This window comes from Grammomys surdaster, unplaced genomic scaffold (genome assembly GCF_004785775.1).
Source record: "Grammomys surdaster isolate TR1022 unplaced genomic scaffold, NIH_TR_1.0 126391, whole genome shotgun sequence".
Lineage (NCBI taxonomy): Eukaryota > Metazoa > Chordata > Mammalia > Rodentia > Muridae > Grammomys > Grammomys surdaster.
Genome location: NW_021621185.1, coordinates 7,087,409 through 7,101,483, shown reverse-complemented (window position 1 = coordinate 7,101,483; position 14,075 = coordinate 7,087,409). Strand labels below are relative to the sequence as shown.

The 14,075-nt window shown below is 37.6% G+C and overlaps 1 protein-coding gene across 9 annotated transcripts in view; it reads right to left on the bottom strand.

The window, feature by feature from the left end:
- Mef2c (myocyte enhancer factor 2C) overlaps positions 1-14,075 on the bottom strand; it is a 143,147-nt gene that overhangs the window by 72,739 nt on the left and 56,333 nt on the right. For all 9 annotated transcript variants that reach the window (XM_028760069.1, XM_028760075.1, XM_028760074.1 and 6 more), the window contains exon 3: positions 3,587-3,790. In XM_028760069.1, coding sequence (XP_028615902.1) covers positions 3,587-3,790 — 204 coding nt within the window. The remainder of the gene's footprint in view (positions 1-3,586; positions 3,791-14,075) is intronic.

The window sequence follows — 14,075 nt, the reverse complement described above, 5'->3', positions numbered from 1 at the left end:
AGAGAGAGAGAGAGAGAGAGAGAGAGAGAGAGAGAGAGAGAGAGAGAACAAACACATCTACTGATACATTTGCGACTCCAGAGTTTCTTTGATAGCCCGACTTCTGGTCCAGACTGGATGACCATTCCACAAACCCTCTGAGTGGTGAGTGGTCAACTGCTAAGTACCCCCCCCCCCCGGGCTTGATGTTTAGTAGACATGACATGGATATGGGGGTAACAGATAGTCGTGGTCTCTCTTATTCCAGGGATCACTTGCACTCTGCAGGGCCCATGCTGTCATGTAGTGAGGTTGAACTGTTAGTGTCCACAACCTTCCTTTCAGCAGCTTATTTGGTGTTTATTGGTATTGCTCCTTTGTCTTCCAGTTGTTGCCAAGCCAGGTTTTGAAACTGTGTTTTACATCGTTAACAGGAATGCCTGTTTGATTCTGCTCAGAATGCAGGCACCATCGTTCTGGGCACTAGTCCTGTAGGATCTACAACCTTCAAGTTGTTCTCAAATATTTAACAAATTATTCCTCAGTAATACAGCCAGAGAGAAACTTTGAGATTTTCTCCTGTTAGCGGAGAAGTGGTGCCAGGGCAGTTCCTTTATTTTACCTGAATTTCAGAGCCCTGTAAGCTAGCACTTGGGTAAATATCTAGTTATGTACTATGGAGCCAAACAAAATGGACTTTCTTCAAAGGAAGTATTTTAAAGACAATAGCTGTTTTTGTTTCTTTTTTAAACAATGGATTACAATTTTAACACATTTACTAAATCTGGCATATTTATATAGTGTATCTAAACAGATATTCAAGCTGCATTATGATACAATGGAGGGGGAAAAAACCCATTTCAGCCTATCTGTTAAGCCTTTGTGTGTCTCTGTGCCATTGTAACAGTAGTGCTAATTATCAAGAAAGACATGGTAATTACATAGAGCTTTCTGCTAAAAGGAGAAATCTCTTTTCGACACCCACGCACTGCAGACTTTCCTGTGACCCTATAACTCTACTCTGGCATGGCCCAGGAATCTGCACGCCAGTCTCTATGTTGGCAATCATAACATTCTCTCTCTCCCCAACCTTTTTTTTCCTGTGAGTGAACTGTTTGTAGAGGGTTAAGGGAGAGAGGCAATGGTCCAAATGGGAAATGTAAAACTAATGACCCTTTATGGGACATATTATGCCCCTCATTAAACTTACTCAGTTAAATGTATTCCATTAAATTAAAATAAATAGGATTCAAAATTTTACCCAGGAGTAGTAAACTATCTCCACTTTAAGCTTCTGTTAGACCTATTCTAAAAGAGAATTCTTTCAACTGCAGAGTCTTAGTCTCTACTGTAATTGATCCGCCACTACAACGATTTGAAACCTAGTATGTCTAATTACTTGAGGGAACATGTCATAAGCACACTTCCCACTCAAATTTCTTACCTCAAGAATTCTTATTTCAATATTCCATATTTTTTAAAGTGGTACACAAAAGTGTTAAAAACTTTTTCTCTTAGAGACTCTGCCTTACGATTTTCTCCATCAACTGTTATTTCTAAAATGGAGGAGGGTTGAATTGTTGAGGAATGTTTCAGAGACATCCACATGGGCACATTTACAATGTGTTAGAGTTACTTATTGTATCCACTCAAAATACTGAGTCACAAACTCTAGATTTTTCCAGAAATTTAGAAGCCCAGAGTGATTCAGAGCTTTAGTATATTTATATCAAATATAAGATAATGGACTTAGAGTTTTACTATTGTCTTTCAATGATTCTATAAACTATATTGTCGCAGAAGATTTGTAAGGTTTTTGTGTGAGTCGACTCAGAGTCTCTCGTAGGCACAAAGCTGTACCACTGATTGTAATTCTCAATCCTCCTTCAGTGTTTGGGATGAGAAACCTGTAGCTGGAGAGAATGCTATCTTGCCACATTCCATGATACTACAAATCTCTGACTCTCCACCCATGTTCATATCAAAGCCTTTAATCTAACGCTCAGATGTGCCTCCAAACAAGACTATGAAACTATCATATGGGATACCAAATTTGAATTCACCTTTAAGGCATATAGCACTCTCCTCTACAGAACTCCTCATAGGAATCTTCAAGATTATAAACCTTGAATGCAAAACTTAAAAGTCAACGTATTTTTCTAATTCAATTAATACAATTCTACTGTTTTGGATCATATGGAGGACCATCTAGTCCAAGGACATCAAGTGCAATGTCAGACTTTAACTCAGTTTGCTATATGGCATGTTTATTGTTACAGCTGTAGCATGAGATAAGGTTTGAAGCATACAGTACACATACACAAAAGCCCTTGGATCCTCACAACTAACTAGTTCCTTCATGCTTGGTTTCACATTTTCAAGTTTATATGTAGTTGCAAAAAGAACTTTCCTAAAGGCAGGTAAATTTTATTACCAGTCTTAAGTTTGACAATTCCGGCAATGCATGGCACAGATTACTACCAAGCATAAGCAAACATGACATATCGTGACTTTTAACTGAAACTGTTTGTTTGGTCTTATTAGGCAAAGTGACAGAATGAAAATTTAAAATCAGTAAACACAATGCCTTCAAAAACTTCATATAAAAGAAATCAGATTAGTCTTAAATAATTACTTATTAAAGGAGGTGTAATGAAAAAGAAGAGTATGTTGGAGGTGTGTGCACTGAGAACGGTTTGTACTCTGGTAATCCAACTGTAGACTTCATGCTTCTGAAGCATTTGCTTTCTTCCAGTTCTGGGAAAGTTGGTACAAACCTACTTGTCCCAAGTATGGACAGGAGATGCAACAAACCTACTTGTCCCAAGTATGGACAGGAGATGTAAAAATTAGGCAGACAGAAAAATTCTCTTTCCTTTTAGTTGTGGAGCCATTGCTCATAAGGTGACAGCATTTAAGTAGGACACATGTTGAAAATACTTCAAAAGGTTCACCGAAATTGTTATGGCCCCTTAACCATCTAAAACACCTTAAGAGTTCTGCATGGCAGTTAACTTATTTCTTTTGGATCCAAACAGTGTTCTAAATCTGACTTAGATGCAATACTGACCCATACCTTATAAATCGATTGTCAATTGACTTCTGGCTTCATATATATTAAGTTTTCAATGCTATAATGATATCATTTTGAGGAAAAGCAGTATTTTTATAACTAGCTGTCTTTAGGTTTCCCAGAGAAGAGAGAATGAGTTGGAAAGAGGTGATATACATGGCAGATAATAATCTTCAAATGCCGTCACCTGAAAAAATGTTTTGATTCTGGTGGGGAGGCTGTTATGCACTTAAAATGATGACAGAGTCCCTGGTCACAGTTACCAACTCACAGGTCCTGAATCGCAGTGAAGGACACCGCTCACTAGTGAAAGAGGCAGCCACGGATCTGACTCTGGACCTTGATTTCTAGATACCGGATGGGTCACCACATTACCACTCTGACTCCTATTTTGGGAGGAGTAACCAGGGTGTTGCAGTCATAGGTGGGGTAAACATCCCAAGAACAGGTACAGGACTAGGAACATAGGAAAAGAAGGTATCCGGACCCGAGCGCATGCTCTGCTGAAAGCCCGCTCACAGCTTGCGTACTCACCTCCACAATGTCTGAGTTTGTCCGGCTCTCATGTGGCTCGTTGTACTCCGTGTACTTGAGCAGCACCTTGTCCATGTCCGTGCTGGCGTACTGGAACAGCTTGTTGGTGCTGTTGAAGATGATCAGCGCAATCTCGCAGTCACACAGCACGCTCAGCTCGTAAGCCTTCTTCATCAATCCAAATTTCCTCTTCGTAAAAGTCACCTGGGAAAAGAACACATTTTTAAAGACAAAAGGCTTACTCATGTGTGGTATATGTTTCCACACTGCTTTTTTTTTTTTTTTTTTGCCTTTGCAGAACAATGGTGTAGAGCTGCTGGAGCCTTGGCTGTTGCTAACACATACAAAGCCAAAGCCAATAATCTAAACTGATTTCTGCCTACAATTTGAAAATGTGTGATTTCTACCTAGTGGTAGACAAGGAAACTGGAGATGTGAGTTTTAATTTAGGGTGTTCAGATGAAGGTGATGGAAGAAACAATCTTCTTTCGTTGAAACTTCAACTTCAGCTTCTTCAACTTCAGCATGTTTAACAGTTTTCCCAATGATAAATCTAGAGGTTGATTTGTTTTTTAATCATTGGAAGACTGGTCATGATAAGATAAACCTGATACTTTAGATCTGTGTCAAAACAACATACACATAAAACTGGTTACTCTTGTGCCACTCAATGGACAGCCCTTGCAGGCTTGTGGGTACAATCCTCAGACAGTGTACTCTCTTTCCAGAACCTCAGCTGGGCATTGGGAAGTATTAGGATTTTGGTTTGATGATCCTGTTTCTGATTCTCCTCTCCCAAATCAGTAACTGTTACCTTTGACCTTTTTTCTTCTAGTCTAATCTATGACCAAGTCCCATAATCCATTCCCTACAAATATTTGTCAAGTTCACACTTGTCTATTCCCCAAGCAGCCCAACCATTCATACCCTTATCATGTCACCACACACAGCCTAGCATCTTCCTGGCCTGGATGCCCTCCCTGCCTGGAATCACTGTCTCCTCTATTCATCTTATTCTGAGAAATTTTAATCCATGCTCTTTTCCCTCAGGAGCTGCCCCTTTAGGCTCCTGTTTCCAGTTCTGCATGCCTTTTACTTGCCAGTCTCAGTAAGTGCACATAGCCCACTCTTGCAATTTCAGTGATCTTTAAACGTGACCTTGTCCTTCTGGCTTATCCACCCATCAGTATGAACATCATTAACTATAAACCTGTATATGGTCTACTGTTTCTAAGCAAGCACTATGTAGTGAATCATTCCCAGAAAAGACTTCTAAGACATGTCCTATTTTCTCAAAGATTTGTTAGTAAGGCAGACTAGTGTTTCAAAGGCTCAGAAGCCTTTAAATACCACCAGCTTCCCCAACTAATGGGTGACAGTGCCATGTGCTTATTTATTGTATTTTCTTTAAATACAATGGGTCTTACACAGGCCAGTTCACTTTTTACTGACACTTAATTAGAACTCGTGAATCTAGATCCCCATTATGTTCCTTTTTCTTTGATTCCAGACAACCACTGAATGACCTCCAGTGACTATCACAGCTCCGAAGCCTTGCTCCAGCGTTCTCCCATACTGCCCATCTCGTCATAAGCTCAGCGTCCCCACAACTCAGAACTAAGAAATGCATGTCTCAGTGTCCTAGAGTCTCCCAACTGTTTGAGAATGCTGCTTTTCTTGGTGAGAGAACAAGGGGGAGCTATTCGCACTGGCCGACTGTCCTCCAGAGTACAAACACTTTTCTTCTATTCAGATGGGATTTACATTTTATCTTGGGCAACTTTGCTTCACAGCAGCGGCCACTGCCTTAGCATCTATTGTTGTCTTCCTGGCTTTTCTAAAGTGTTTTTGATAAAGTAAACTAGATAAATAAATAAATAAGTTTAATAAAATAAACTTATTTTCACATCTGGTTATCATATGACTTCAGAAACTTTTATTCTGGTTCATTTGGATGAGTTGTGACTGACTATAAGGATGGGCTGGAGACTTTCTTACTGGAATGGATAAATAACTATTATCAATTACTTATAGTGAACTATTCAAAATATTTTTTAACATTTCTTTGAGATATAATTTAAACATAAATCTAACTGAATACTTGTTTTATTTAGTGAAATTGACTAAAATGTACTAAATACAGAAGCTCTGATATAAACAGTCTCACATATATGGAACGATTTTTAATCAGATTTCATAACCATTAACTGCAGGTGCAATGTCTCAATGCAGTATGGTTTCTGATGTACTCAAACCTCAGAATTCAGCACATTCTAACAGTCACCATCAAAGTACATGTAGGACAGAAGTATCACTAAAACCACCGTTCGTGTTTACTCTCAGATGCTCCTCAACTTTTGTGTAACCAAATAGGTTGTTGGATAATGCATGCTTATTTAATAATACCTGTCAAAAAAGTCACTGCATATAGCTTCTTTTCATTAAAACTGCAATCTGAAATGATGAGTGTATTAACGCAGTTAAGAAAATACCTTCAAAACCTACTCTTAATTGCTCTAAATTTAATTCTGTATTATGTTCATATTCTTCATGCATACTCCAAATGTATTTTATAATGCTTTTTATCATTGTTCATAGTTAGATAAAATTGTTTTTAGGCATTAAGCTTTCCAAAGAGATCTGAGATATTACTCTTCGTTTAAAATATGCCACTCAACGACAAAGATTGCAATTCAGAGCTCTTATGCTTAAATATAATAATGTATTGTAATGATTACATTTTTTGTAACCTGACAATAGTTTGTAATGGGGACAAGTCCATATTTCTATTTCAATAGCATACTTTGAACCTTGGGTGATGCAGAACACTGCTTTTACAGCAGTTAAGAAAAGGATGTTCTTTCCGAGTGTTTACTTCAATCGGGATGCATTGTGAGAAAAATAAAGACAGTTTTATTTGAGTGAGCACTGTAATTCAACATCTAGTTTTCAGAATTAAAGAGGTTTGGTAGATACATTTGCATTAAAAGAAGAAATGCACTGTAAGTAGTGACCATTTGATTTTCCCGTTGAAGCTTTGCATGGCCTCACACGCGATGATGAAAAGGTATGAAAGTATTTCAACATTAGGTTTTATAATAACCTTAAACTTTAAGTCTAGCAAATGTACATATATCACATATTTTATGACAACCCTATTAAGGAGAGATGAGAAGTTGAAGTTGGAATCTGAAATTAAAAAGTGGTATTTGTTGAATATCAGCTTTATATAACCCAATTGTAAAGAAATTAATGAAAATCTTGTGAGAGAAAGCATTTCCTGAAGACTTTCTACAAATCCAATGTTATAAAGTGCAGTATCTACTGAATATTCTTGAGTCTTTTCCATGTTACTCATTTGTGCTGGATGCTATAGATTCTATTGCATAAAATAATATTTCTTTAGCTCGTGTCATTTCACTGCGGCTGGAGAAGAAAAATCATCAAATGCCTTAATGCTTAACAGAACTTTCTTAAGAACACATCCAGTATTTTACCAATAAATTTCTTTCTCCCATCATGCTTAATGACTTGCAGTGGCATTATTATCCAGTTGTCATAATTTAGCTTTTGTTTTCAGACCAAAACTGAAAAAGAAAAATGATAGATACTAACTCAATTGAACTGATTATGAACTAAAGTTTACTTTCCTGGAATTACTTCTTACATTACAGGTGGTCAGAACTGCTTGTGGTGTTATGACCCTTCCCTTTCTTTGTGGCCATCAACAGCCTTTCACCAGGTAAGGCTTAGTTTACTTCGTAACTTCCAAGATGTCTTCATGGTGATACTCAGAAGTCAGTTCCTCCTCATCTTAGCTTTTGGTATTGTCTTACTGACTGATGAGACATAGTCTCTCTGTGTATCCCATGTTAGCACTACGCCTTCTTTTTCAGCCTCTCAATTGTTGGAGTTACAGGTATGTATCACCAAAAACTGGCTACTCCAATAACTTGGATAAGCCTTTATTTTCTAACATTATGGAGTTGATTGCTTTGAGTCTATCTTTCTTGCTGCTTTTTAATTCCGTAAGATCCCAGATCAGCCTTCACACAACTAACTTGTGGGTACATAATGACTAGTTGTTGAATATAGATTACAGAATAGAAATGCTCTATTTAAAAAACTTTGATTTCCTCAGTATAATTATAATTTTCTGTTAAAAGTAGATACTTTCTTCACTTGCCTTTGGGTAATTTAACCTCTTAATGATAAGAGATTATGGAGATATATATATATATATATATATATATATATATATATATATATATTCTAACAAGTTACTGACATTAATCTTGAGAGAAAAAAAGTAATTATAATATTTTGAAATGTATACTATGGAAAGCAGAGAATGTCCAGAACAGTATACATATGTATAGATGCTCCAGACTTCAAGAGAAGTTCAATGAAAAGTATTTTTGAATCTGTGCCTGGATAATGCATCATGAGGGGTAGAGAAGTGTGAAGATAGAAGTTTATTTTTATAGTTGCAGGCACAGAGAGAAAAAGGAGGATCGAAAGATGGGGTGGAGGGAGATGACTCAGTCCATAAATTGCCAATTTTGCAAACATATGAATCTAAGTTTGGGTCCCCAGCACCCTCTTAAAGGCAGATGTGGTACTCATTTCTGACTAGAGATAGGGATTGAGGGTAGAATCAAGTCGATCCCTGGAGCTTATTGGCAAGACAGCCTAGCTAATCACTGAACTACAAGTTTAGTGGGAGACCCTGTCTTAAGAAAGTGAGGTGGAGAGGAACAGAGGGAGACAAAGAAAAGAGACCTAGAGCCTCCACATGCACGAACACATGCACCCACATGCATGCATGCACATATACATACAAACACACATTTTGGCTTACCACCCCATACATAGAGGAGGCTCAGCATATGGGATGACTATGTTGGTCAACCAAATGTTCTTTGTACCTTTTGATGAGTTCTGACTTTTTGTTTTTTTAAAAAAGAAGGATTTTCCTCCCCCTTTAAAAATATTTATTTGCTTATTTATTTAATGTATATGTATACACTGTAGCTGTCTTCAGATATACCCAAAGAAGTTGAATCCCATTATAGATAGTTGTGAGACACCATGTGGTTGCTGGGAATTGAACTTAAGACCTATGAAAGAGCAGTTAGTGCTCTTAACTGCTGAGACATTTCTCTAGCCTTGAGTTCTGACATTTAATGTATCTGTGCATTTGAGGATAGTTGACAGTAACTGGCTGAAGAAACATACTAAAAAGATAAACTAATTAATGGCAACTAAGTGTGAAGGACTCTCTAGAAGGCACTGAGGAGTTCAGTCACTTTCTGCTCCCAAGAAACATTTTTAACATGGGTTTAGGTGAAAACACAAGGCATGCTATTTAGATCTGCATGCAACATAAATGTGGAGAGCAGAGCTTAAGAAGAGGTGACGGAGTCTGTAGTTCTGTAGACTTTAAAATGTTGAGTCATGAATGAGCTGAATCTTTGAAATTTGCATTCATAATTTTTTTAAAAACAAATTTTCTAAACTTTCTAAAATATATGGTAGATGGTTTGGTGGAAAGTTTAAAATGTCCCACAGTGGAATAAATTATCTTTACGGACCCTTCTGTTAGAGTAACCTTTGGTGACGCTGTCAGGTGCCATAAGTTATAATATAGGACGATGTAGACAGAATCAGACGATTGATAGGATGACAGAGAAGCTGATATGGGGCCTGAGAATAATCCTAGGGGAAGAACCATTGAAGGAATTTGCTACTTTTAACACTTCCACACTCAAAATGTTAAAAGCCACATGCTAAGCCTTTTCCAAGGTCTGAAGCTTCATGCACATATCTCAGATGAGGCACATGCATGTCTTATTCTAGAATGTATTCTAAAGTATAATGAATATCATCCACTCAAAAAAAAAAGAAAACATGAAATGAGAGAGAATAGAGGAGCTCATCTTACTGCCCTTATTCTGGTACTTGTTCTAAAGGTGGATGTTGAGGTCAACAGAGCGTGTTTCTAAGGTAACAAGGAACTTGCCCTATGACTCTTTCTCCAATTTTTATACCTTCACCTTCTATGGCTAGATGGTATTGAGTTTTAGGTAGGGAAGACTATGATTAATTAGTAATAAAGTTCGAAGCAAGTGCAAGTACCCTCTCCTACAGTGTATATATATAATATATATTATATATATATTATGTATAATATATATTGTATATATAATATCTTATTATTTAGTAATTCAACTTCATCAATTACTGCAATTACCACCTATAAATTCCATATACCGAGAAGTAAAACATCACTGTGATTTTACGGTTAGGGCCCATCCACTTGTGTTAACACTACCCACATAGGTTTTTTTAAAGTGTCTCAGTTGTATCATTGCTTTCTCTGAAAGCTGGAACCCTCTTCTGTTCATCATCTCAATTTAAAGTCCAAAAATAATAACTGACTAAATATTTATTGCATTAATGGACAGATGAATGGAGAAATTGTGCATGCTTTCTTTATAAAGTGGAGGTTTCAAAATAAACTATTGTATATGCTCAGACTAAGTTAAAAGAAAACTTACCACCAACATGGGACATGTTCACATAGTTGTTCTATGCTTTTGTCATTTTGATTGATAGGGAAAATATACATTCCATGAAGTTGAGCTGAAGAGAAAAACTGAATGGTGTCATGACCTGTTTGAGTTTGTGGATAAAATTAGAGTCCATTGTTTATCATTTAATGGTTTTAGGCAGGAACAGTGGCTTCGGTATATTTTTTAGGAAGGTAAAAGACTTTCTACTAAGCTGTTTTACAATACCAATAATATCTGCAGGCTGTAGTTGGTTGTCTGTCATCCTCCTTTCTCAGATGGACACTATACATACAGAGGTAATTGGCCTTCTGTAAACCTACAAAACTAGTCCCTAGATGTACCAGAAATAATTTTTCATATTTTTCTTTTCTATACACAATGTATGTTTCTCTAGTCAGCATGCTTCCCTCTTGTAAGTAACTATTTCTTTCATGGTTCAGGTGCAGGCCAGTGCTAGCTGAGGTATAGATGTACTGTTATTTATTTCTTTGTAGTCACCTGGCACTCTCCTGAGAAGAGCGGCCTAAGGCAGAGCATTAATTTATGTAACAGTAGCTTCTTAGGTTAAAGTAAACAAAATAAGGCTATCAAGATTCAGTTGTGAGCCAGTGGTTTCTAGTTCCACCAACAAACCAGTGATGCTTTTGTGTGGTTCTGTAGCCCAGGCTGCCCTTAGATACTCAAGCAATTCCCACTAAAGCCAGTGAGAACCTCACACAGGCATGAGTAGGCACATACTATTTCTATATTTATAGATGTTTCAGTTTCCCAAAATGGGAAGTACTTTGGCTGGCAGCAGATACAGGTCTGCTCACAGCTAGAATAAAAATAATGGAACTCCGATTTCCACACAGACATTGCTACACAGGCAGTTTAAACACTAAATTTTAAAATCTGAGGACAGGTCCAGCGTAGTTTCTTCTGTGGCACGGAAATTAGCTTGGCTTACTAGGCCACGGAAAAGAGTATTTTGGGATCTGTTTCCCTCCATATCCTTGTTCCACATTCTTTGCAGTCCTAGCCACCCCTGAAGAACCTACCTCTGTATTAACTACTGGAATCCTTGCAACCTTCAGGAAAAAGTTCTAAAGAAATGAAGGTGATGAACCTTTCAAACTGTAGCTACCACACCACTAAGAACACCTGAGGCTCAAACCTTGAAGACTTCAGACTAACTCTAAGGGAAGCCACATTAATTTTGTTTAGAGTCTGAAATCACAGTATTTGATGCTTAATTCTAAAGAAATGGTTTTGTATTCAATGAATGGAATGATTCTTAACCCACCCAACCTCTCCTATCCTATTTTCTCTCCTCCTGCTCCTCTCCCCCTTTTTTCTTTTCCTCCCCTCCTTCCCTCTCTCTTCCTACTACTCTCTTTTTCTCCCTCTCTCTTTCCTTCTTTCCCCTTCTCTCTTCCTCCCACCCTCTCTCCCTTCCCTGCCTCTTTCTTTCTTTCTTTCTTTCTTTCTTTCTTTCTTTCTTTCTTTCTTTCTCTTTCTTTTTTTCTTTCTTCTATTTTTCCAGAAGTGGCATAAAAACAGAGGTTTCTGTAGATGGTTAAGCATTCTACCTCTGAGTAACTCAACCCTAAAGCCATACTTTTAACGTATAAAGTAATTATCATTTCTTTTAAAATAGATTGGAACTAATACACCCAACTAACTCCATTTTTCAATGTTCTTCCATTCTGTCACACTATTACTAATTACTAATATAACTTCTTTATTTGAAAGCATTTTAAACATCTCCTCTTCCCCTCTCTGCCACCAAGATGATCTCCAGTTTCCTAAGCTGAGGGATATGACTGAGTAAGGAGTGACAGGAGGAGCATCTCCTGGAGACAATGTGCTCTGTAATCATCCATGAGCCACTGGGTCTTCCCATGTGTTTAACGGTTTAGGAATGGAGTCAAGAGTCTGTAACAACAATCTCTAATTGTAAAAAGGGAAATGGCCTTCTAAATGCTCCAGGATGCCTCCCTTGCTCCTTTCAGTAAGTAATGGCACAACTGTTCTGAGTACTCCTCTTCAGTTTTATTTTGTTTAATTCAGTCTGTCATTAGAAAGGCTATGAGCTCTAGGCCCCGATGATTACTCTCAGTGGGAGGAGGCTGTGCCTCTACAGACTTGTGTTCTAGACAAGCGCTCCTTTATACAATGAAGAGGCCTGCCATCCTAAATGAAAGGCTCTTTAAAGAGCAGTGAGGGGCTCTTTTAAGCAGACTGCTACCATGTGCTTGTAACCCTCCAGCACAACTTGCGACCAAGAGACAGCAGTGTGTTCTGTTGCAAAGGAAGCCATTGTCCTCCTTAGCCTCCAGCAAACTGAGCCATGTTTCAGTGAAATACGGGAGCATTTCCACAGGATGTGTAAGCAGTGGCCCTAACTTTCTCAACACAATAAACCTGTTAAAATGAGGGCCCCAGAGAATAGAACACTATCAGGCCTTTACCCTACGTTAACATACGCGATTCCTAAATAAAACTTTAAATCTTGTGCACTGCATGGCATTTTGAGGGTAGACAATAAATAGGAGACTGATCACAAACAAGGGAGTGTCCACTGAAGAATGTGAGCTGTAAAGTTGTTTCTGTGGATTTCTGATACATTTAGATATGTAAGAACCAGGGAGGCCAGTGTCAGTCACTAAGTTTGTCAGGGTTTAAGAGTGGCCTTTGCAAAATCTGATAGTGCTTTATATTCTAAAAGAGAATTCTATCCTGCAACATTTTAAACAGACTTGTATGGGCTGTTCAGATCTGATTGGTTTCTTAAAGAGCTCACGTCTCTTGTAAGTATAATCTCTGTAGTGGTTCCAGGCTGTTTTCCCACCTCTTCATCTACTAAAGATACTAATTTCACGTGAAGAAGAATCATTTAAGACAGATTAGTGTCTGGAAGGCCAAAGCATGTTTACTAGTTCAACACAGACAAAATATACCTAAGTTAAAGGTCAACGAATCCTACATTCCCTGCTGAGCTAACTCAGGAAGCACATTTGTCTACGCTTTCCTGTCATAACAGGAAGAGAGTAACTTCTTCCTTCCCACAGTGGCTTCAGTTTTACCTCCCAACTCCAATATTTTCTCCCTCAGGGCCTTCCAAATCAATCCGTGCAAGACAGAAGGCAGGAGGCTGCCTCAGCTGTAGTTTCCAAACACTCACATTTGTTGAAATGTTATTTAAATGTTAGTGATTTCTTAAGCTAAACTGTTCCAATTTAAAATTAAAAGTCGAATTTCCAAACATCTAAATTGGTTTCTCTTATTCCCCATTAATGGTCTAACATATTTCAAGAGAAACACAAATACACACTGCAAATGGGGAATTTTTAATCCTCCATTTAATTATGTTATTTATTTTATTTTTTATTCTAGCTATTATTTTTGGAAAAAATATAGCTTCCAAATGTTTTTCAAAAAGTGTAATGGGTTATAAACTTTAGAATAATGCTTTCACCATAAGTTTGAAAGCATTCCATCTTAAATAAGAATAACTTACAATGCTAAAGGAAGTTTTGACTGCAAAGGGCAAGGCTTTGAAAACATTTACCAGTGTTCCTTATAATTTACTTTATATGGTCTACTTGTAATGTTCATATCCCCACTGTTGGTCCTCAGGAAAGCTACCTCTCATTTGGTGTGCATTTGTGCACTTGAAGGGAGAAATGTTGTGTGTGAGTTTGTGTTCACAGAGACAAACAGGGCATTTTTTTCTGTTAGCTTTCTACAAAAAAAAATGTTGAAAGTTATAAGGTACAGGCAAACATTCCTACAACTTTTTAGGTTGTTGTATCTCTGAATAGAAATTGTGTCAGAATCATCAGTTAGAACAGAGCCAAAAAAAAAATCCCAAAACAAGCTAAGCATGTAGAGAAGGCACTTATTTCTTAAATGAAGATCACTTAGCACTT